This window comes from Rissa tridactyla, chromosome 1 (genome assembly GCF_028500815.1).
Source record: "Rissa tridactyla isolate bRisTri1 chromosome 1, bRisTri1.patW.cur.20221130, whole genome shotgun sequence".
Taxonomy (NCBI): domain Eukaryota; kingdom Metazoa; phylum Chordata; class Aves; order Charadriiformes; family Laridae; genus Rissa; species Rissa tridactyla.
Window position 1 is genome coordinate 196,757,683 of NC_071466.1, and position 24,374 is coordinate 196,782,056.

At 43.2% G+C, this 24,374-nt stretch overlaps 1 protein-coding gene across 6 annotated transcripts in view; it reads left to right on the forward strand.

Moving 5' to 3' along the window:
• PLXNB2 (plexin B2) overlaps window positions 1-24,374 on the forward strand; it is a 260,101-nt gene that overhangs the window by 125,221 nt on the left and 110,506 nt on the right. For 5 of the 6 annotated variants that reach the window (XM_054217236.1, XM_054213852.1, XM_054215554.1 and 2 more), the window contains one exon: window positions 17,484-17,552. In XM_054217236.1, the coding sequence (XP_054073211.1) occupies window positions 17,551-17,552 (2 nt within the window). In that variant the 5' untranslated portion in view covers window positions 17,484-17,550. Of the gene's footprint in view, window positions 1-17,483; window positions 17,553-17,600; window positions 24,155-24,374 lie in introns of those variants that run through there. The other variant, XM_054218076.1, reaches the window with a different exon arrangement.

Here is a 24,374-nt window from a genome sequence, read left to right on the forward strand (position 1 = left end):
GTACGTGGGGTTCCTACTACTGCAATGCAGCTGAAGATACTGCAGAGGGATATTTAAATTCGAGTCAAAAAAAAAAAAAGCCTAATTAAAGTGAGGAAAAAATTATGAATGCATTTCTATTTTTAGGATTCGTGAAACTTGCCTTAACAGAACCTTTGGGCTTAAATTAGTAGACATTCCGTTTTTAATTGGAGTATTTTGCCGCATACGATGGTTTAAAATTAAGGGTGAGTTAATTAGGCATTTATTTGAAAAGTAAAACATTCAGGGAAGCCAGTGTGTGGTTTTGGATATGATATTGGCTGCGTAGATAAAGGGGACAGGGACAGGAGGCAGATGAGCAACAGAAAAATGACACTCTTGGGCATCTTAGTTAGCAATGCTTGCTGGGTGCTATCCTTAAGCAACCAGGGCAAGGCAAAGATATTGCAAAACATACCAAAAATGAATTCAAAATCATAATTTTTCACCCTGGAAACTGTCTGTTCGCCTGTGTGTCAGGAGTTGCAGAATCTCTCAAGAGTTGTGTTCTGCTTTACATCCCCTCCCATAGATGAGCTTCAAGGTTGTATTTGTGCTTTTTGCTGCTTTACCTGCATTATGCTTGCACTAAAATACAGAGGGATTTGCTGCCCAGGGAGTAACGTCAGCTAGCCGAGGGGGTTTTGTGGCAGCCAGCAAAAATAATGAGGGAAACGGGGAAGTGGTGGAAGACTCTGTGGTAGGCGGTGCGCGATGGGCAGCGTCCTGCTGACCGGCAGAAACACAGCTCCCAGGGGCAGCCCTGGCAGATCGGGTCTGCTGCTGAGTCCAGGTGATTTGGATTCCAGAGAGCTGGTCCTTTTCCCAGTCTGCTGGATCTCAAAGGAGTTACGCCTGCACGCTGCTGGTGGTTACCATGCTAGAGGCTGTTTAAGGGAGGAGGAAAGGAGCATTCACGTTTGCAAGACTCGTCGTGCGTTTTCAAGTCACTGAATGCACAGCAACCACCGCTCTTACTGCTGCTTAGTCATACCACCCTAAAAACTGCTAAAGCAGTTAAAAAATTTGCAAATATCAGCAGATTGGGCTTTTGTTTTCTGTGTGAGAGTATCTGCTTAGAAAAATTGGATTGCACTTTTTTTAGAAATCGAGTGACTGGTCACAATGCAGCGCTTCATTCCTGTCTCAGATGTTGTCCTTAGCCATGAGAGCAGGGCTGTTGGCTTCCTGTTTCATGTGACCTCCCTCCCGAATGCTGGAGCCATCAGAGAAGCATTATTGCCTCCCGCACATGCTGGCAATCTTAATTACCGCATTAGCCCCAGAATAAATATACAGCTAATCAAATATGATGATGAGAAGCAGAGCGATAGGCAGACTAGCAGGGCTATGATAAAAATGTCTGCTGGGTAAAGCTTTCCTGGTGCGTGGCTTGGAACCAAGCAAAGTCCATCTCTTCCAAACTTTGTATAGCTGTTTAGGTCACGTTCACCCCTGTTGTGCTTAAGAACCACCGTCATTGATCTAAACGACTTTTTCCCCCAAGTGATTTGCTGGAGACAGAATTAGTCTTTCATTTGAAGAGGGGGGGTGAATTCTTCCTTCCATTTTTTCCCCCATAGCGAGAGTTTAAAGCGTGCTTCTGATCATCACAGCAATGCAAAGTGATGTTGCCTTACTTTGCCAAGCACAAGCTTACGTTTGAGTTCGGTAGCTGCAAAAATTGCTTATCGGGGTTGGTGATTACACTTACCTCAGAAAGGATACAATATTTTACTGATGGTAAACATCGAACATTATGTAGTGAATACCGGGATCGTGGCATTGTAGAGTTTGGAGAATAATGCTTTTTTTGATCTAGTCTAAAACATCCAACTTCCAAATTTTACTAACTTCCACATTTTCTTAAAAACAGACAGGTTCTACTTTTGATAAGATGCCAGTGTTGCTACAGTAGCTTACGTCTCCCTCCTCACAGAATGCTCTGCTTCTGCTACGTTTCCAGTCTAAAACTCAATTAAAACGTGTTGATGTTATCCTTGAAGCATCAACATAGAAACAGTGATATTGCATCAAGAGCCACTTTGTTCTATTGTTCTTAGTGGCAGCACTGGAAATCCGAGCAGGGGTGATCCGAATCGTCCAATACAGAGAGCGAAGAGGAGTGGATGTTTAAGCCTAGTGCTCTAATCTTTTAAATAAAAATCTGGAGGTGTTAGTTTTCATAGAGACCTAGTACAGTACAACAGCACAAGCTTCCCTGGTTTGAGGGAGGCTCCTTGTTACGGGAGAAGACTAGTTCATTTGCCTTTTTCAATTATTTTTTTTTCCTTTTTCATAGCTGTTCTTGTTAGTGCTATATTGTAAGCATTTTTTGAAAATAATAATCTCCTCCTCCCCTTTTTCCTTTTTTTTTTTTAATTATTTTTATTTTGAACTAAATCATTTTAGAGATACCATCACAATGACCTTTTCTTTCTTAACAGCTCTGCCAGGAGGAAATCAAATTGAATGTTTCGTTATTAGCCCCATACCATTCAGACAATCAAGGAGTGATTTTTTTAATTTTTTTTTTAATCATTCCAAGTTCAAGAGTGAAATCTTGGAAAATTATTAAAATTACTCATGTTTAAAAAATTAGATAACTTTTAAATGCAAATTGATATGATAATGCTGAAACTTAGAGGTATAATTCATTCTACAAATATGCAAAAAATGAATTTTAAGTACATATTTTGAAAAGTTCAAACTTATGTTGCAGCTCTCGCAAACTTGAACTACATTGTCTTTGTGACATACTCTTATAAAAAATTAAATATTCTGCTGGATAAACGGTAACAAATGAGCCAGTGTTTACCATGGTAAGGAGTACGTTGGGGACATAACCATTAGCCAAGGGTAATTTAGTTTTAGCATTATCAGTTAGAAATACTGCAGTTGAGTGGAATATTTTATTACATGAAAACATCTGTAACCAATATATCCCTTGGGAAGCTTACGTGACCTGTGATCTGTTTGGAAAAAAATGTTTCAGTTTTACGAGAGTGTTCAAAAGCAAGTATGCGCAGCAGGCCGTGTCCTAGCGAATCTGGAAAGCGCTTCCTCCTCTTTGTGTACCTCCTGGAAATTTCTGGGAGACGTAGCGATATTCCTGCCTTCCAGGCTGGAGTTTTCAAACTCACTCTGTAGCCTGTGGCACTGAAAAAGATCTGGGAAATGTGTAGTTATGCATGCTACCTTTACTGGTGCCACGTGGCGTTTACACACAATTATCCTTGTTATGAGGTATCTACTACTACAATCATACTAAGGTTCGGATCAAAAAGCACAACGCAGATATCTGAAAGTACATTTATATTCTGTTAAAGTGTGCCAGCGATACAGGAACAAATAGCATCCTTAATATATTTCGCAGGCCTTGCTGTGTACCTTTTCACGGCTGCTTTTATTTTTCCTTGTCTCCTTCAATGAAGGCAGAATATGTCATCCCAACTTAAATTTGCAAAGCGGTCGCCTGTGCTCAGGCCTTCATCGTGCAGGAAAACAAAGTCCCCAGCTGCCGAGGACCGTCAGTCAAGGCCTGGGAACTTGGGGAGCCGGGAAGATAGGCGGATAGACAGCCTGAACTTGACAGACCATTAGGTACTCGACCTTCTGCTTAAACGACTATTGAATTCTCCGAGATGCGGATTAATGCTTTCTTTTGTTCCAGGAGTTCGGAGGTGAGATGGGCAGATAGGCGTGCCAATTAGAGAGGGCTTTGCCATGGGCTGCTGTGTGTCTGTCGTAGCCCGCTAGTTCTGCAGAGGGGAACTACTGAGAAAAACTGTGACTTCCTTACAGAGCGGGAAAAACCGTCACATTCACCGAGGATCTCTTTGCACTATAACACTCCCAAATTAGAGGCAAAACTACTTGTTTCTTTGTTACTTGGTTATCGCCTACACCCAGCAATCAAAATTGGCCACTTTATGACCATAGGCTATACAGGCATGTTCCAGACCATAGTATGTCAAGCGCTTTTTCGGCACAGGCTACAAAACTAATAGGTTTCATGCCAGTAAGACCATGGCATCGCCTTTCTGGCATCGCTTCCAGTTCATGCTTCCTACATGCGTCTCTGCAGCCACTGAGGCCCAAACACAGCAGAGGTGAAGGGCATTTCTCAGTCAAAAGATCATTTTTCCCTTAAAGCAGGGCGAGCTACTGCTGCTTTGTAAAAAGTCTGCCTTGTTTGGGGAATATTTAAGCCATAGTGTTTCCCATTAAGTACTTTATCAGTGCAAAGGCAGAACAAACCTTTGCGGGCACGTGAAGCAGATCTGTGGGCTCTTCTGTCTGTGGTGATAACACTGTGCCTGGGATTGGGCTGACTGTGAAACCAAGTATAATTCATCCCAAAAATTCCATCTGTTCGAAAGATATTAAAAGTATGTGCTAACGGGTCGGTGGCAGTGCGTGTTGGTAGAAGGCATAGAATTGGGAAGAGCGCAAAAGTCTGGTTTTACTCAGCGAGCAGAGGTGCTGTAAGGAAGGCAGGTCATTCCCAGGATGGAAAATCCTTCATTTCCAGTACCCTAAGAGGTACTTCCCGCCCTGCAAAGTGAATTCCTGTGAGACAGCAATGCTCCCTTTATGTGAGGAGAGAAATGAGTGTGAAGATCCAGGGAGTGAAACCGTCTGCACCTGAGGATTCCACCTCTTATTTGCAAAGAGATCAAGTTTTTATCCCAGCCCTGCAAATGGCATGTCTGGCGAGACTGTGTGTATTTCACATTCTCAGCAAAACCAACGAAGCTAACCTGGGAGGCTGGACCCGTCAAAATGTGATTTCCCGTTTTTAAATGGTGTGAAAGATAAGCCTGTTCTCAGCCGCTGGTGAGTGAATGCTCTCGGGAACTGGGCGCCCTGCCTTGGTGTCATGCTCCGAAGGATGGGTGCATCAGGATGGGTCTGGCTGCTCTCGCTGGCTGTGAACTGGAGCCCTGTTTCTCCAAGGCTGTCCACACTGTGACCTGAAACATGGGGCAGATAGTCCCAGATTAGCAGCGACAAAACACTTCTGTAAGCCATGTAGCTGCTTTAGTATTAGCCGAGAGGCAGGGGCAATTAGCCTTAAAACAATACTAGGAAAACAGTACTCTTCTGCTGGGACTCTCTGTGCAGAACCACAGTTGCCCTCAGAAGTGAAGATGAGTTTCATGGCTGTTCTTTATCCATGTTAGAGACAGTTCCAGGCAAGTCAAGGCAGGCTTTGCACGACACAGTTGGCTAAGCTTTGTTTGGAGAAAGTTGCATCGTTTATCATGGAGGAAGTCGCATCATTTATCATTCCTGACCAGAACGGGGTTTGATTCTGAGATCAGTGCACAGACAATGTCGAGAAATGGGACAGCTTGTTTTGTCTAGTTTTTTGAGTCCGCTAATGTCAGGAGGTAGAAAGTTCAAGTCTAATGTTACTGGCTGCACTCTCTGTTTTCTGCTAACGGGACACAGAGAAGGCTATGGGGAAAAGCACTGAAAAAAAAGCGCAGCGAGAGTAACGTAATGAGGGAAGGAGAAGGAAGGCATGTTGTGTATTGAGGGAGGCAGGTGAGCCTGCCATTTGGAGCAGAAATGTGTTGCAAAGTCAAGGTTTTCATAGTGTGAAAATACCCCCGTTGTCGCCTCAAGCAGAGGAGCTGGTAACAGAGCGTGCAGGAAGCTCTTTGATAAAACACCAACCTCATTTCTTAACTTCTCTGCTGTAATTCAGCGTTAAAAAGGCAATGAATGTTCTCCCACCATGGGTGCTTTTTTAATCTCTGACATTCTTTGGAGAGATACTCTGAGTCTTTTTGAAAATAAAACCAAACATGTACAAATCCAACTTTTTCTTTGAAATGGTGTAAAGGTTTAGCAGGAGAGAAATGGTTAAGTAGGATGAAAGTGGAGTAGCATCAGACAAGCGACTGTTTGCTTGTGTTTTACCCCACCGATTCCCACCCACTCCAACCCAAATAACTGAGTTAAGGAATGTTATAAATTAACACACACTAAGTTTTCAGTTGTGCAGCAACGAGTGATTTACGCTGATCTTCCATTGACATCATCTTATGTCACTGAAGCACTGTTTAACAAGAGGTATGTAGTTCTGGTAATCCCCAGGAAATCTGCACATTGTTTACTAAAACCCACTGTTTTTAAAAGAAGAAATGTACTTTGCCAAGGGACCTGTAGCCTGTCAGAGTAGAAAAATGCTTCTTTCGGTGGCTGAGAGGAAAAAGCGTGTGAGTGTGTGGATATAAAAGCATATGCCTTCGTGGTAAGCACGTGGAGGTAATTGCCCAAGCCGTGGGGTTTTGCTCCCAGAAATGGGGAGGCCAGGCAGGCCAGATGCCTTCATGGATCGTACTCGCAGGTCTGAAGACAGAGGTTTCAGAGAAGCACCTCGCTTCCTTACAGCTGATGACAGATCTTGCCGCTTACCTACAGCAAACCAACCTCAGAGGCAGCTCTGCGTTTCTTTTCTTTCCTCTTTGTTTCATCCAGATGGACAAAATTGGGGTTCTTTGTTCTGAACCCGATATTGCAGGGGGATTTTTTTTTACCCTGCAAACTTTCCACTTAAACAGTTTAGTGGTTATAAATGTGTAATGATCTCTGTTAGCTCTGCGATCTGCTCGTATTAATGACTTTTCTTTTGTGCTACTTGGCACGCGAGGTGAAACAAATGAAGAGCTGTATTAATTATTCATCAGCCGACGAATTTCTTTCACTGTAACTCTGTTTCAGGTTTGTAGATCTCTTTGCATAAACTAATTGATTTTAATCATAATATTCCAAGTGGTTTTAATTAATAATTTAAACATAATTGTTTTGGGAAGTTCTTTAGTCTTATTCTGGGCAGCTGGTGCTTGAAAACAGAATTTGGCAATGATTTAACTTCAAAAATATGGAGTTAGTTTTCTGCAGCTGTTATCAAATGGAATTAGTAACTAAAAGGTGTGGGATTTTCTTTGGATGAAAGGTTAATCAAGTCCAAATCCAATTGTGTTCTAATCTAAAATTAAACATGAAAAAAAAACACGGAGTAGGGACAGGGAGTTTCCTAAGCCTTTCACACCTCGGCGTGGCTAAGGAGGGGAGGGAAGGAGGAGGGAGAAGTTAGTGCCAAAGCAATCACATCTTTTATCTCAAGAACTATTTTCAGCAAGGTATGCTGATCTTATTTTCCATCCTCCCACGCTTTGCACAGGAGTTTCGGGAAAACTTTGTTCTTCCTTTGCTGGGTATGGATCTAATAGGGGTGTTTCAATACCAGGGGATTACCGACCTTTCAGGCAGACTAGCCGTTTGACTCACCACAGAAGAAATTAAGGTATGTCGGTTCAAATAGGAAGCTGATTTACCGTGAATTGTCAGGAAAATCTCTGTCCTTCCTATGCTATTGTTGCAGACATGAATTGCTGCGTGCGGAGGGAAATCTAGCTTGTCAAATACAGTTTTCCTATGGATGAGAGAGGTTTTTAACACTGCAGCATTACAACCCAGTGGGCTTGCGGTGGCAGAGGTTTATAACCTAGGGAGCAGGGCATTGGAAGTAAACAGGGCGAGAGCAGATGCTCCTCGGGACCGGAGCAGCATCCCCTCCGCAGAGGTCCCGCACGGGCTTGCCCGGGTCGCTGGCAGCGCGGGGAGCTGCTGCAGGGAGCTGCTGGCTCTCTCTCCATCTCCTGCCGCGCATCTCCGTCCTGTAACACCCCTGTCGCCCTCCCAGCGAGCCCGGGGTCTGTCCCATCAGCAGCGACATGGCACGTTGCGATAAGGATGAAGCCAAGGCCTCCCGGTGTCACCGCCAGCCTGCACCACGGCGGCCACCCCCAGACGGGGCACGGGGCGCTTCCCAGCCTTTCCCGGAGCCGGTTTCAGCGGCTTTAATTACATCTGCGGTTTGGATCACTTTGCTTGGCCATTAAAATCCATTTCACAAAGAGTAGTATTGAAGCGAGCAAGGAATATTTGTGGCGGCTGTGGATTTCCTCCAGGCCTACAGGAAGAGTAAATTAGTTACTGAAAACTTGACAGTTTGTCCCAAGTGCTTAACTCTTTCCTCTCTGGAAGGTGCCTTTTCAGAGACAAGTGACTTTAGAAGGAAATAATACGCTCGATGTGTGTTTACCCCTCCCTCCCCCCGCCTTTTTACGGTAGGGTTGTAATTGCAAACCCAGCCAGGAGCGATTTGTTTGAAGAGGAAGTGTGGGAACTTCCTTTATAAATATTGCGTTTCCCTTCGTGTGGATCCAAACACGGTTTCCTCCGCTGGCGGGAAAAAAAAGTGCTTGAACTGAAAAACAAGCACTTTTTCCCGTAGCTCGTGCCCCAGGTAAATACGAAAGAAAGAGATTTAATGGGAAGGAAAAAAAAAAAAAAAAGCAAGCAGGTTTTTAGCCAGGGAAGAGCTGAAGTTAGTTGGACCATTGCATCAGCAGGGGTTTTGCCAGGCCATTCCCTGTTGATGCCAGTGGCTGCGAACACAGGCGTCCTCTGCTCAGGAGCCCCGGGCGAGTTAAGGTCCTGTGCAGGGGGGTAAAATCAGTGTTTGCAGAGCCTGCGATTACAGAACCTGCCGTGACTTGCTCTGCAAGATAGGGCAGTATCAGCCCGAGCCTAGCTCCTATCGCTGTTTGGAGTGGTTTCTTTTTTAAAAAAAAACCCCACCAACATACGTATCTTTCCTAGTGAAACAAAAACAAAAAGTCTGCACCCTTCCCCCAGCCTAGAAATACCTTTGAATTATTTGCAGAGGAGGGGCTCACCCACTAGAGGAGCAGCTACACCAAGGATTAATGGCTTTAAACTAAAAGAGGGGAGATTTAGACTAGATAGAAAGAAGAAATTTTTTACAATGAGGGTGGTAAAACACTGTCACAGGTTTCCAGGAGAGATGGTAGATGCCCCATCCCTGGAAACGTTCAAGGTCAGGTTGGACGGGGCTCTGAGCAACCTAATCTAGTTGAAGATGTCCCTGCTCATGGCAGGGGGGTTGGACTAGATGACCTTTAAAGGTCCCTTCCAACCCAAACTATTCTATGATCCCATGATTCTGTAAGTATCTGTGCTCAGCAGCAGCAGGTAGGTTAATTTTACAGGGCAGGGAGCAAGTTTTAACCTGGCAGGCAAAGCTCTGCTGGCCTGTTGTGCTTTTTTGGGGTTGGTTTTGTGATTATTTTTTTTAAGAAGGGCACAGTATTAGAGCATGTGGGCTCCTTGGGTGTGCAGGCGGCCAGCTGGCCTGGCTTGCTAACATAAATCGGTGCAGATGATGGGAATCAAGGCAGGGGGTCCAGTTCCCAGCTCTGAAGGATTCCAGATTAGGAAGACAGCTCACAGAGGAAGCAAGGAGGGGTGAGGGGGATCAGGCTGATTCCCTGAGAGGCACTGAAGATGAGAAGAGCCCTTCTGCTTGATTTGAAGGAGGGAAGTGTTCTTATATTCCTGATAATTAGGCAGAGTTGCCTTGTTCCTTGGTTTTGATGGACAAATGAGACATCCCTGGTATTTAAACTTGGATTGCTGTGATGGTCTCTGATCTGGCCAGCAAGAGGCACAGCCAGGCCACTGTTGTATTAATGAGAAGGTTCTGATTTTTACACATTTCTCAGTGGGGAAGATAAAATTTCCCTCAAGCTTCTAACGGGGCTTTGCAGTGATTCCTTTTTGCACTTTTAGATATAAACAAAAGAAACAAAATTTGCAGTGCAATGGGCTATCCTGGGAAAAATCAGTCGCAATCAAAGGAGACACCAGAAACTTCACCAGTCCTTCCACCTGGGCTCTGGCAAGGCTTGCCTGGCTCGCCGTGCCAGGAGTCCTCACAGCATCTCATACTCTGCTCCACAGACAATAATTTCCCATTGGGGGACGAAAAAGGCGTGGAAAGTGAACCTTGGGTAATTTTTACTTTTTAAATAAAAATTTAAAATACAGCTAATAGTCTGTAAATGTTCCTCCTGCGCTGTCTTCTCTTTTCAACGTCTTGCAAATGCATTTAAAGCCCTACAGTGTTCAGGGGAAGCTCTCCATCCTTTTATGCTTTTCCTCTTGTTTTCCACACCATCCTTTGCTCCTGTCTCCTTATGTCACCCAGTCCTCTCATCCATGCCGCATTCCCCATTTAACGATCTTTTCTCCTTTTTACCTTTCCACACTTAGCATTTTTCCCTCTCCTTTTTCACACTCCCACAGTCATGCCTGCTCCTTTTTTCCAATAAGGCAGGCTGCATTTGGTAATTTAGGGAGTAAACCTTCAAATTCTTGTGCGAGTGCTCCCACTGACTACGTGATGAAGAGACTGCAGGACCGGGCCGTAGCTTGGCAGATGTATGGGGAAAGGTAGCGAAGCCAATTTTAAAGCAGTCTTAATTACCTTGGTGGTTTGGATCACTTCAGTTGACTATTAAAATGCATATTTCTAAGGCGAGGTGTGCACCAATGGCGTTGTATAAATAATAAAGAATTTCAGGAGCTTGATATAAAAGACTTTATAGAGGTAATATATTACTTACAGTCGAGAGAAATGGAGGGCATTTTAAAAACAGTTTTACTAGCACCCTGCATTTAAAAAAAACCCTTCTTTTTCTTTTTGTTTAACCTCCTGTGCAAGCCTGGGCATGTTTGAGGCTCCCAGGATCCAATTTCATGTAGTATCCTATTTCAAATCCAGGCCAGAGCAGATCGATCGAAAATCAGTGCTCTCAGAAATAAAACTGCCTGTGGAATGCCTTCAACGACATGAAGATGAAAGAGGGAATGTGACAGAGCAGATACTGATTTTCTTTTTTGAGGTGGGAGGCTCTGAAGCAGTGTCCTTGGATGTTGCACGATTTATGTTGATTGAACAGTAATGGTCGTAGGACAATTTTGGTGAATTTTTGTGTTCTTCAGTGAGTAGTTAACAGCTGTGTTTTGTGAAGGGGGGTGGCTGGTGTTGCTGGGGTTGTTTTAAGCCAAAGCAGCAGCTGTAGAACATTTTACGGCGAGTGCAGAGCTACCTGTAAGTCTGCACATCGCCAGAATAATACAAGCTTCCTAATAATTCTTGTCAGTGGAATACTTAATGGTATTTTGAAATGACTGAGCTACTTCAGTACTTTGAAAACTGCTGGTGAATGCAGACTAGTCTGACTCATCTGTGTTTATACTGGTTTTTGTCGTCAGCACAAACATAGATGGCAGTCTGCTTCATTTTCCAGTGTACCTCTCTCTATGTCTCTTCTCTTCCCTGGCCCTCAACAGCCAAAGGAGAGAGAGAAGGAAAAAAAAAGAAAAAAAAAAAAAAAGAGGATTATCTGAGAATTGCGAACAGAGGGAAACGGCAATATCATTTTAGGACTTTGAAGGAATAGGAAAGTGAAAGGAAAACTGAATTTGTGAGCTTTTGGTAATTTTGAATTAGGGGTAATTTAAAAACTTGGCTGTGCCAGTATTATGTTGAATTCCTGGAAAACTAAGAGTGAACTTTGTTCTGCTGTGTAGCAGTGGTCTCTCTCCTGTCACCTGCACTAGGTGATGCTCGTGATGTGGGGAGCATCTTGCATTGCCGGGGGACCACTGGGTTGCATACATCGGCCCCTTGCATGGAGGCAGTGTGTCACGGCGGCTGGCCTTGGCCCGTTTGCTGTCAGAGAAAGGGGGAAGGCTTCGGAGAAAAATTCGGTGTCCTCACATGCTGAAAAAGTGCTGTCTAAAGTCAGCCAAGGGAGTAACAGTAATCACAAAGAGCGTTTGAATTTATTTTACACTCTGCCCCTTGGACAATAAAGGCTTGTCTGTTTGGGACCTCACGCACGGTGTGCTCTTCACAGGTAGAGACATATGAATGAATTTTAACTAAGCGAGGCTAGCTAAATACACAGGCTCATCAAAGTGGAAGTGTGAGTGCTTTCTGGCTTTACATAAGAGTGTGTTGGTTGCTCCTGTAGCCTTTTCCAGTGTGAATGCCTTAACACACGCATGTGTGTTCAGGACAGCAATTCTGGCCGTGTGGAAACTCGTGCTTCAGTGACCGTAGGAATTCACCTTTGGCCTCCAAAGTAGCAGTTGTTTTGTAAACTACTTGATGATTAACCTTCAGCTAGAATATAAGTGGCAAGTGTTTACTTAATGGTCAGAGATTGGGTTCCCGCTTGCAGGCAGCCTTTATTACTCAGGAAGCTGGGTGAGTTAGAAATGAAAAATCTGCCTCGGCAACTGTCTGAGAAGTCCACTCTGGTCTCCTGACAGATGTGGAGAAAGCAAAGTGCTTGGTGAAAAGGCTAATAAGACGGCTGTTGAAAGTCTGCGTGTGGTCATCTTAAAAACTGAAAAGACCCTGCTAAACTACTGAAGAGAGGTCCTTTACTGTCTGTGTTTATGCAGAGTATATCGGAGTAAAGACATTGATGAGTTTTTCAGTAACTTCTGAATCTTTTTTAGCCAGAGGGCACAAAAGTAAGATGTTATTCCATTGCATAATGAAGATATTCACTTTAACAAATCAGACTTCTAACGTGAGCGACTGGGATGCCTCTCTAGCCAACAGTAAGAGAAAGAAACCCAGTTTCAATTGCCTTCTGGAAAAGCCTACCTTATTCCTTTGGCTGTACTGCATACAGAGAAACTACCAGGTTTGATGAGACACTTACATCGGCATGTGTAAGCCTCCTGTACCGTGATATAAGTTACTTCTCACAAGATTCATTTTGAAACAATTTGCCAAATGGCATTTGAAAAGTCATGGGCATAGACTGTACCGTTTATGATTTTGAATTTATCACCTTAACTCCTCCTTCTCAAATAGCTTTTGAGAAATTGGGGTTGCTTCTCTGTTCTTATGCCGAGTGGCCAGGCAGCTTGACATGTATGGATCAACACTCGGTGCTGGCACAGCACCCTGCCTGTCAGAGAGGAGCCCTGTCGCCTTATGTGAGTGACCAGGCAGGGAACACTGTTGTCCAATATCAATTGTAAGGTTTGATAAATGATGATCTGAAGAGGCTGGAAAAAGTGCTACTCTCTGCTCCTCCACTGATGCTCACTTCGATTCTTGCCCTAATATGCGAGATGCTGGATCTGAACCTGTTGGCAGTTCACAGGGTAGCGTTCTTGCTGTTTAATCTTTGCGGTGAAATGCTGTTGAAAGAGCAGGTACGATTTTTAGACTGGTCAGAAGGGAGAGCAGAGAAAGAAGTACTTTGTGGTTAGTGTGTTTAATTCTGTAGTTAAGAAATCTCTCTGCAAGGGTCTATAAAGAGATAAGATATTTAGTCTCCTTAGACTTAAATGAAGGATATTCAGAAAGGGTAATGGAGCTTAAATTACTGGGTTTCAGTTTTGGGTTATGCTGGTCTTTGTTCTTATAGTGTATCTGTAGAACTCAGATTTTGGTATGAGACACTTAAATTTTAAGAACAAAAAACTCCAGCATATGTGGGTTTTTTTCCTTTTTCTTTTCTTTCTTTTTTTTTTTTTTTTTAATTTTTTGTTCTTTTTGCCCCACAAACTACAGGAAGAGCAAAATGAAAGGGCTGAGTGAAAGCGGTTGTTCCTTTGAGGTATATCCAGCAATATTAAACACTTCTGTTATTATTTCAGTATTCTGTTAATTTTTGGCCAGAGTTGGTCAAGGTCTTTTCATAGTGCATCGATTTGAGGTCAAAAGTATGTGGGATTGACTGGAAACCAAAGCAAAAGAAAAGAGTTTAAGCAGTCTCAGGTTTCAGTGTGTTGAAGGTAGAGCTGAGTTGAGCAGCTTCAAGACAAGGAGGATACTAAGCCCAAGATAGCCAAGCGGAGGAGACAGAAACGAAGTCAGTAATAAAACTCTGGAGTTCATGTGCTAAAAGTGGAGCGGGTGTCTCTGAGGTCAAGGAGGTGGAGAGGGCAGAGTGGAGATGACCAAGAGCGACGTAAGCTGGAGAGCTGAAGTTGAGGGAAGATACAGCATTGGCCAGATATTGGAGTGTAGAATTGTGATACAGAGTTAATTAGAGATGTAAATACACTGCGATGTTTAGAGTCTTAAGCTGACATTTGATATCACCCTGAAGTTTTTAATAGTAAATTCTATATCCTGTCTCCATATGGACATGATCTCAGTGTTGTAACGTAGCCTTCCCAGCACTGAAATGTGAGGATCCGTTTTCAAAATTAAGCTCAAGAGAGCAGTGTGCAGTGTTACCCTATGCGCTCCCTCCTATCAAGTGCACCATGCTTGTTAGCTCAACAGCCAAATAAAATTTCCATGGGTGTATACAAGCCTATATGAAAAGTATCTGCTCCATGTGTTACATATAGCTGAAGGCTCGAGGGAATAAGGTCTGTGTCTGGGAACCGGATAGTACAACTTTCTATCCCTGACCCAGTGCCTGCCCTTTCTAACAAACAAACAAAAAGCCTCCCTCAAAGAAATGTGGTTTAGGATCTGTTTTTAGCTCTAGAAGCAAACAAATAAAAAAAAAACCCTCAATATGTTCTTACTCCTACTTATAGCAGCGTGGGCTTTAGGCACCGCAGGACGGGTGCAGTGCTTTGTTCCTTGCAGCTTTTGGAAGCCACGATTTCCCCGACAGCCGCAGCACTGGGGCAGCACATTATCCGCTTGCAAAATTTTGCACTTGGACACAACGGATCAGCTTGAGTTTATCATCTTTTTGAGATTATGGTATCTGAGACATTCACCCTAAATACAGAGGCGCAGCTGCCTGATGAGGGAGAGGGTACTCGCAGGATGGGGAGGTTATTTGCAGTTGTCCTGTCTCTGCTGGGTTATTGACCTGTCCTGATGGTCTAAACTGCATGACACGTCCATGGTTGTCTTCGTCCTTTTGTCCTAAAGGGGTACTTCAGTTTGAAAGGTGGAAATTGTTTTATATGAAAAGCAGGAGCAGTTACGTGTGTTCAGATTGGGGTGGGAAGGGCAAGAGCTAAATGTAGTCTAATGGCAGTAATCTCCCTGCTGTCCTCTGCGGGTTATGGAGGGGAGACGAGGTCTCCTCTGAAAAGCAGCTCAGGGAAGAGTGATTCCTCCTTCAGAAGGTGATCTGTGGCAGGACCCCCTCTGTCAAGCCAGCGGAGGGAGAAGAAACAGGAAGATAACCTTGTTAGACTGAAGTTAGCTTGAATGAGCATCCCCCTACACACTTGCTCCGTTTGTGCTTATGGTTTCTGTCAGCTTTGAAGAGCAAATTCCCTATTGTCACCTAAATACTTATAACTTCAGGTCAGTCTGCATGAGCCTCCAGCTGTCAGAGGACCCATGATGGCAATGTGTATTTTAGTTCCTTTAGTTGAAGCAGTCCATTTTGACTGGCCAGCTGGTCAAGCCCATACCATGAAAGACCAATTCCTCATGGTGTTCCAGTATAAGATACTGAAAAAGAGCTGTTGTGTTATGAGCCAGGAGGTAAAAGGAAAAAACAAAAGCAAACAAAACCAGGAAGCCTTGCAGCAGATGGTACCACCTGTGTCCATCTAAATCTAGCCAAAGCAGCATGCCATTTGAGTGGAGAAACCTGGAAAATCTGATGACTCAGTCTGAATAAATAGGAAGACAGTGAGTGAGATTTCTGGCTCATGTCCCAAGCCTCTTATGAAAAAGGCTTCCTATTTTCTAACACAGAAAATTGAGTACAGTTTGGTGGCATCATTCTCTGGCACAGCTGATACCAACTACAGACTAAAATGCCTGGTGTACCCATGTAAGAACTGACACATAAGTAGTCTGATGACTCTCTGCCAGTTCCTGGGTTATGGTTGAACCTGTTTTCCCAATTTCTGATGTTATTAGGAGGGTTGTACCTTTATTACTGGGGATACAACTGGCTGGACACAACAGTCAGGGCTGACAGCATTCAATTCCTTTTCCAGGCTCAGCCAAATACTAATTTCCATGCACTTCAGTTGTTGCATCTGCAAAACTGAGATGTGAAACAACTATGCAAGACGTGCCTAAATCACTGTTCAGCAATGCTTGCAAAAATGCTCTAAAGGAGAGAGGCAGCATGGATGTATAAAGGGAACTCCCCAGCAGGATGAAGTCTTGTTTCCTTGCTGACTACCTCCACCTCCTTCCTTCTTGGCTGTTGTTGACAGTATCATGATCTTTCACATCCCTTTGCTCTTCCCTTTGCTTCTGTATTTCCTTTTCCTTTATATGCTTAAGTTGCACCAGATCTGTTTTTTCCTGTTGTCAGTAAGACATGGAAAGAAATCTGCCCTTTCCCTTGGTCATAAAGTCTAAAATTTTTGTCTGTCTGTTTCTTGGGTTGGCTGCTCTGCTTATACTCCCCTCCTATGACTTCACTCAGTCCCAGTCCAAGCCTACACTCTCCAGTTAGGCCGTATCATGCAGCTGTGGTCTAAATATCTCACCCAGCTCTTCTCCCCTGTCCCTCATCTCATGATTTTGCTGAGTTTCATCCTCCAGCTAGTGTTCAGGTTCCCTCAAACAGCTTTTCCCTGGGAAGAGATGAATATATGGAGTCTTGAAGAACATGTTACCACAGCAACTAGATATGAGGAATGCAAACAAGAAATTAAATCCCATCGAACATTAACAAAATAAACTTGTTTTAGTACTGGGCAGCCTCAAGGAACACAAAGGGAAAATAAAAGCCCTGCTGATGTTTGTGTCTTACCTCCCTGGGGAGCCAGCGTTATGCAAGCCTCAAAGCCAGGTTCAGCTGAGCTGGCTTGGCAGAAAAGGTGGTGGATTTTGATGGGTTTTGGGGTCTCTCTCCCCTGGGGACTGCCATGTGGTGATACTTCAGTGCATGCATCGGCATTTGCTGCAAACTGTTTGAGTGGGCATTGCACGCGCTGCTAAAAAGTAACTGAGAAATAACGTGTGCGTAAGAGATAGGTTGGGGCATTCAGCACTCGCTATGTCTATTGATGGGGATATTTTTTCGAGGACAGTTGTCATTTGCACGGTCGTGTTGAAGAATTTATATGAGCCCTTTTTTATCACTTTTTGGCATGTACAGTGATGTTAAACAATATCAGATGGTATTTTATCCTTCCCTAGGGGGACAGGCGCTGTATCTCTTTCATTCTTAAATGTTTGGTCGTGGGAGGTGCTGAGTACTGCCATTGATAAGAGCGTGTTCAAGCTCTAGCTAGAGGAGTGCCAAATCATACAATACCCCATCTGTAATGCCAGGCATTCTTTCTGGTAATACTTCAGTTGAGCTCTCAGTTCTCCAGTAATTAGTTGTACATCTGTGAGCAACTGTCCATCTGATTTATTATCCGAGCAGCTATTGAAATACAGAACATTGCCCCATTTAGCCTCAGGATTGAAAGTTATGGTGTGCTAAAGTTGTGTTTAAAATGTAATAAAATTGCCTATATATAAACAAATTACAAGTTTATGGGACACTATACATGATCTTAATATTTTAAAGTGCATAAACTTAGGGTGATTAAGCACAGCTTAACACATATGAACATATTTTTAATTGCTGCCTTCTTTTATTTAGTAAGAAGATTAAACACTGTCCTGGAAAATAACTTGATTGTAGTGAAGAAGACTTAGCGGAAAAGTGAATGTAAGTATTTCATAGCATGTGTCAATTATTTATGTTTGCAAAGCATCAGCATTGGTGATAGTATAAAACATGCTAAATTGGCAGCCTGATTTACTAAAAGGACCGCTTTTAGTATGGGGAGAATGCTGGATCTGATCATTGTGCATATGTGTGTGAGGTGTAAAATGTCTATTATGTGGTTTTCCGTATGGGTCTGTCGGTTATACGTACCTAAATGCTTTTAGTGGGGCCACGTGCTTTTAGTTATTTGCACGCTTATGAACGGTTCGCAGGAAAAATGTCAGCATGAAGTTGTCACTAAGTGCCCTTTAAAGGGAAAAAAAAACAGCACTGCCGCTCTCTAAATACCCATGGGGATCCTTAAATTCTGTAATGCGGACTTATTTTCCGTTTCCTGAGGAATTTAGCCTCACTTGGAATAATGCAGCCAGTATATAGTATTTTTTGGTATACTTGCCCCAAAGATGTGAGTTTATAGTAGAAGAAGATTGCACTGTGGATTGGCAATTCAATTTAGAGTGAAATACAGTGGCTGCAAGTTCCAGGCTAAGTGCATCATTGCTCACTTGAGGTCACTTTTTCAAACCTGGAGTCAATAGTTCTCTAACAATAAGAGCTTTGGTTCATTTTCTAGACACTTTTGAAATTGTTACTTTGCTGGTGAATACCCCATTATTTTTCTTAAAGTAATTGCTTTTCCTAGCTGTATTTCATAATAACGTGAACTCCCTAACTGTGCGCATGCACATGTGTATACGTACGTACATATTTGTGTGTGAAGCAAAGCTGTATCTCTGCAAGTCGTACCCCAGGAGGCTTTGAGTGGCTCTGGTGTGCGGGGTAGCGATAGTCATGAACTTGTAGCTGCCACGGATTCATTCCAGTATTTTTTCATATCACATTTTTCCCACGATCTCACCTTCCATTTCCCAGGGCCTGCCTGATGAGTTTGGAAGCAGTCAGCTAAGCCTTTCCAAATGCTGGATAAAGCACAGAATTCATGACTTAAAGTCAAATAGGACAGTGATCCTGTCTTAAATGTCTAACAAGCTGGGACAGTCTTAATTTTAGCCTTTGGGCTTTTATAAACTTGTCTTCTATAATTGCTAACTGACCAATAGTACTGAAACGGTGAATTACTGCAGAAACATTCGGAAATGCTGTCTGGTTTATATAGAGCTGTCTACTGATATGGGGTTGCTTGAAATGAAGATCCTCAGATTTGACAACATTGTACCTAAGCTAAAGATTTATAGACTAGGCTGCGCATTGACTCTCTACGTTACTGATATCTGACCCAATCTGAAAGCTATATAGGCTTATAAGATACAAAAGCAAATCCTTAAAACCTTCTGGTATGTATTGAATAAAACAAAACAAAGTTTGAAGTAATTTACTGGGACCAGTCACTTTAATTTCTTCTAAAACTACTTAAAAGTACATCTCGAGTCACCTTGTTCATGCCAGTGGCACTTCTGGAACAGTTCCACCTGTGTGTGACAAGTTTGTACGTGCATAAGTTTTTCTTGAGTTACTTTCACATTATTCTTGTCAACTTGATCTTCAACTGTTTTTCTGGGAAACTTGGGAAGAGGTACTGTTATCCACAGTTCCCATTTTTTGTGAAATAAGCAGAATATTGGGGGGGTTTTTTGTCTGTATTTTTTCAAGTGCCTGTTTAGCAGGAGAGCGCCATTTGAGTAAGGGATGAATTGTAAAAAGATACGTGCCCAGTTAAAATGTCATTTTATGTATGTAGTATCTATGCGAAAGCAAATAAAAGACACGAAGTAGAGCCGTATTTCAGGAAACAGTAGTAGTGGCACTGGCAGTCACACTGGCAATGTGATTATTAGCTCGTCATGAAACTGGCAAAGGAATAAACACATCCTTGCGGAGAGATGCATACTAGTACTTTATCCTTTACGTAAAAATAAATGTGATCTGCAGTAGATGTTATTTTTCTGATATTTTACTTTTGTGCATGTGTAGACTGAGCTCCTAAATGGAAACCTTCTTCTTGATCTGGCTCTTGCACCTATCTGACATGAAAATTATAGATCTATGCTTCTAAACTTGAATAATTTTCAAGATTAATTGGCCTCACGTTGGCTGGGATTTTTGCAGTAACACCAAATTAACAAGTTAATGTGGAGAGGAGAAAATACCTTTTCATAAATACTTTTGGTTTTGTATCACAGAAGTGGCTACGGAGGCATTCTTACGTAAAAAGTCAGCAGAGCCCAAGGGAAGGAATAAAGCACTTAAGAGGAACCAAGAGGGTGAGTGGCTTTACCTGCAGCCACTCACAAACTGCAGGTAGAGCCCTGAAACCGTGAAATCCAGCACCTCCTCTTACAATCATCCATTTCGATGCCTAGCGCATCCAGAGATATTTATTAATAATTTTTGTTTTGTGAAAATTGAAAATTAAATCTGAAACTTGGGTTGGAGTACATGAATGGCTTGGTAGGATAACTGGTAGGATTTTGGCTTTGGTTACCCATAAAGCTAGAAAGTGGAATAAACTTGCAGAAACATCTTCTTCTTTATTCTCTTCCAACAAACTTCTGGACTGACCTTTCATAGAGCTGAAAGCCAAAGTTGGGATGCTGGAGGAATACGGCAAAACGGTGGTTTGCCGTGTTTCTTCACCTGGTGAAGAGGAGAGAGGAGGTGGGGAGAGCAAGGGGTTTTTTTTTTCCTCTTAAAAGAATAGGGAAAGGCTAGGAAAAAAGTGAAATGGACCAGAGGGGATGATAAGCTGGTAATTGTATTGCATTATACTGATGATACATCAGAAAAATCTTGAGGCAATGACTGCAAGGAGAAGGAAAAGGAGCGTGTACTTTAGGGAATCAGGAGCAGGCACCGTCAAGTAGAGCACAGGCAGGAAAGTGCACAGGGCTGGAGGAAAGAACACCCAGCCCTAATTAAATACCAAAATTAGGTTCTCACTGCACATCTTGTAATCTGAGATCCCCGGAACAAGTTGTTAATGTAGCACGGAGAGTTTTGTTCACTGTTTTCAACAGTATTTCTTATGTTAAATGTGTGCTCTGGCACTGTAAATAGCCTGGTTCAAACACCCTTGTGAAGGGCGAGGACCACGTCATGTCATGTGCTGTCACTAAGCTTTGCTTGCTGGTAGGCAGGTTTTTTCTGGAAAGTCTGCAGAGATGCTCTGTAGACTTCTAGGATTATAAAGCAGTTGCTCAAAAACAGTGCCCATCCCCAAAACGTCCACCTTAGTTTCAGGATCCAGCTGGGTATTGTAAATCAATTGGTAATTGTAGTTTATAAGAACTTGGCTCCTATATCATGAATGCTATAAATAATTCTCAGCAGCATTTGGATAGCGTGGTAAATAAGGCAGAGAGCTACACTGGATAATGAGGAGAAAAATAAATATTGAAGAGTTGCTAGTTCATTAAGTAATGTCTATGCTGTGCATGAAATGAGGCAGGGGAGCAGGGGAAAAAGTCTCCCATCATAGAGACTATCGTGAAGGATTTGCATAAGGAACTTCTCTTGTAGTATTTTCTAGATATGACAATCAGACTTGGGTCCCCAGAATCACCTCTAAGACCCATCTTTAGATCCATAGGACTTAAGTCACCGAAACATCGGGTAACATTTGTTGAGTATCTTCTATGTGTCTTGGGCAGCAGGGGAGAGCAAGATGTGGGCTTTGCAAAATGTTCTCACAGAAATTCTGCTGTCGTCACCCTGAGACCCTAAAGGGCCTTCGGGAGGCGGGACGGACACTACACAGGTGTTGCTTCTATCTTCATGCCTGTGCTTTCTGGCATCTGTTCCACTACCTGTGTCCCGTCTTTTTTTCTTTCCCTTTGGCTCTGTCTTCCCTGTGCTGCCTGGCTGACAGTAAGGAAAATACCGTGGCTCCAGGAGAGACAACATCTCTGCGCTACCAGCATGAGTAGCCTGTGACACCAGGTCGGGCTGTACCTACCAGCAGTAGCAACCACAGGAAAGCCCTGCATAATGATCTCTCTGGGGTGCGCAGAGCAGCTTATTTGGAGACTTACGCTGCTGTTTTCCCATATGCTATCAAATATAGTCTTCTATTTCCCTCTAATCTGGGTTTATAGTCACTGGGCCGTGTAAAGGCCAAATGTCATGCCTTTGCTGCTAGATCTTTGTGACAAGAGTGGCCGTGGTGGAAGTCCTGCCCTTATTATTGAGCGCAGAGTGGCTGGGAGAGAGCTGGCTCCGCAGGCAAGCCGTGGCTCTCCATCTTTCTCTGGCAGCAGCCTACATGGGTGACCCATCTAACAAAAGCATCGCGCAGCTTTGGACTTACTTCATATCACTGGCTACAGATGAAACTGTAATAGTTTTGCCCATATGTTGGCACTTTTCCCTCTACGGAGAAATGAGGCCACGATTTACCAGTAGATGCAGTACTTGAATATCTGCAACATGTTAGGAACTTCTCATACCTCACCTGCCTTGTAAAAAATCCTAGTAGGTTAGTTATAAAAAGGTGGTTTATGGGCAGGTAAGGGTGTCCTTTCTCCCCACATTTTGGTAACATATGACCTAAGTCTGCAGGTCTGCTGACAAGACCCACAGGAGAGAAGAATCTTGCAACACAACATAGCTATTTAGAGGTACCCCTTTAGAGGTGTTACTTAGAGCTATCCATTCATCTTCCTTGAGGCATAGATCCGCATGTCAGTCTTTCTTTCTCGTATTTCTCTGAAATAATCTCTTGGGGAATATGTAGAAAAACAAACAGAAGATTCTTTACCTTCTTAGGAGGGATGGAGACAAATTCAACTTCAAAATACTAGCTATTTTAAATGCAAAATGATCCTTCCTTAATTAATACTTGGCAAAGCATTTTAAAGATCAAAGTGTCAATATTAGCTAATTCTCATGACACACCTGTCAGGTAAGTAAAAATTATATCCATTTATAGCCCAGGAAGCTAAAATACTGTCTAACATCAGCATTTTCACAGTTGCTACCTAGTTAATTTACTGAAATAACTAGCCTAATTCTCAGAGGTTCTGCATATTCTTAGTTGTCCTAAATTATACTTGGAGCTCGAGACTATTCACACTTTTGAAACGGAGTGCAAGTATTTTGGTACAGAAACGTGGGTACAGCAGCTGAACCTGAGGCATCCGCACTTAAGGCTTTTTCCAAACTTAAGCATCCCTAAAAAGTCTAGGGCTGGGATTCACATGCTGTTGATTCCTAGGCTGGGCTGAGAGTTTTTTTATTTTTTTTTCCAGGAAGGTGTGTATAGAAGGAGTGTTTAGAGTGGGAGAGGGTGCTTGAAGTGGGAAGAAAAATTGTGTGTGATGGCAGTTAATTTTTCTACCCCCTGCTGTTGCTTCCATTAGAGGTGCGGGTTACCTTGTTATTTCTGTCATGGCTCTTTCTCCTCTTGTTACAGCGTCAGCAGAGTGGTATAATTGGGCTGGAGGACAAATTTTTTTGCTGCCCCATTGAGCAGCGACTGAAAAGGAGAGGGGATTTGGAACAAGTGCTGTCCCCCCTTCAGTCTGCAGTGCAACTTGTTTCCAAGTGGTGTTTTTAATCGGAGCGGCGGTGGTGTTCGAGTGCCTTGCTTTGTCCCTGCAAACAGTTTTTGTAACCCGTTTGCTCCCTTCGGTGTGGCAATGCCCAGCCCTGAATACGGCACGAAACTTGAGGATGGCGTCACTCCGTCCCGCTCTGTTCTCCCTCTCGCAGGAGCAGGTGGGAACAGACAAAACCCCAGCCAAAGGCCACCGATGGCTTGGCACTCAAAGGAGGGAAAAGCCTAGGCTACAAAAAGGCTGTTCAATCGGGGGATTGAACAGCCTGGAGCAGGCGTGCACGGCTGAATTAGGCGTTGGAATTGTTTGGCTTTCAAATTCAGGGGACTTGTTTGCTGTCTTGGCCCTGCTCAAAGTGAATAAATGCTACTGCTAATAACAAAGCCCAAACCAGAGGAGGAGTGAAGGATTAAAACCAGAAAATGATGACTCACCCTCCCTTCTCCCCCCTCCCCAGTTTCAGTCCCCACTAAACCACTTTACCTCACCAAAGCCCCGGTGGCTTTTCGTTTATAAATAATCATGTGTTTGAAATGTTAAAATGTGTAGGCAGGGATTAAAGGATATGTGATGCTACAGCATTAAAACAGTGCAGACCTCTGCAAGGGAATTGTGAAGGAAAATTAAAACATAGTTATTTTTGGCAAGGGCTCCTGCATCCTGGGGAGATCAAGAGAAAGCAAAAAGCAGTTTACCCAAGCCTAGCGAAACTGAGCAGAAAAGCTGGGTGCAACTGGGTGCAGTAAAATAGGGCTTTGTCCTGCTAAAGCCAAATTTGAAGTTTTGGGGTTATCTCAGTTTTGGGAGGATGCAGGGAGGAGATTCACTGAGAAATTTCTGTCGAAGGTACCAGCCTAAACTTTTCCACCTTTTCCTCCTGCAAAGGTTGGTGAATACAGCTGCTTGGTTATCACCCATGATGTAACAGGTTTCTTCCTTCTCCTAATCCACGGTGGGACTGAGGCGGATGGATGCCTGCAACGCTCTCAACTCCGTGTGCCAGCCCACAGGATTTTACAGAATAAGCAGGTTGCGATGCCTGTTTGCAGTATTAGTCTGTATTCTCACACAAGTGAGAGTATTGGCATCGATTTTCTTGTCATGTCTGACAATGAAAATTGAGAATTGTCCCTGCTTAGAAAAAGAAATGCATTACGGACTTAGAGGGAACTGTTGCAAATCAGTTGTCAGCATTGACTCTAGCATTGATTCTGGAGTCTGAATATAATTTTTAGTGTCATTCATCGGA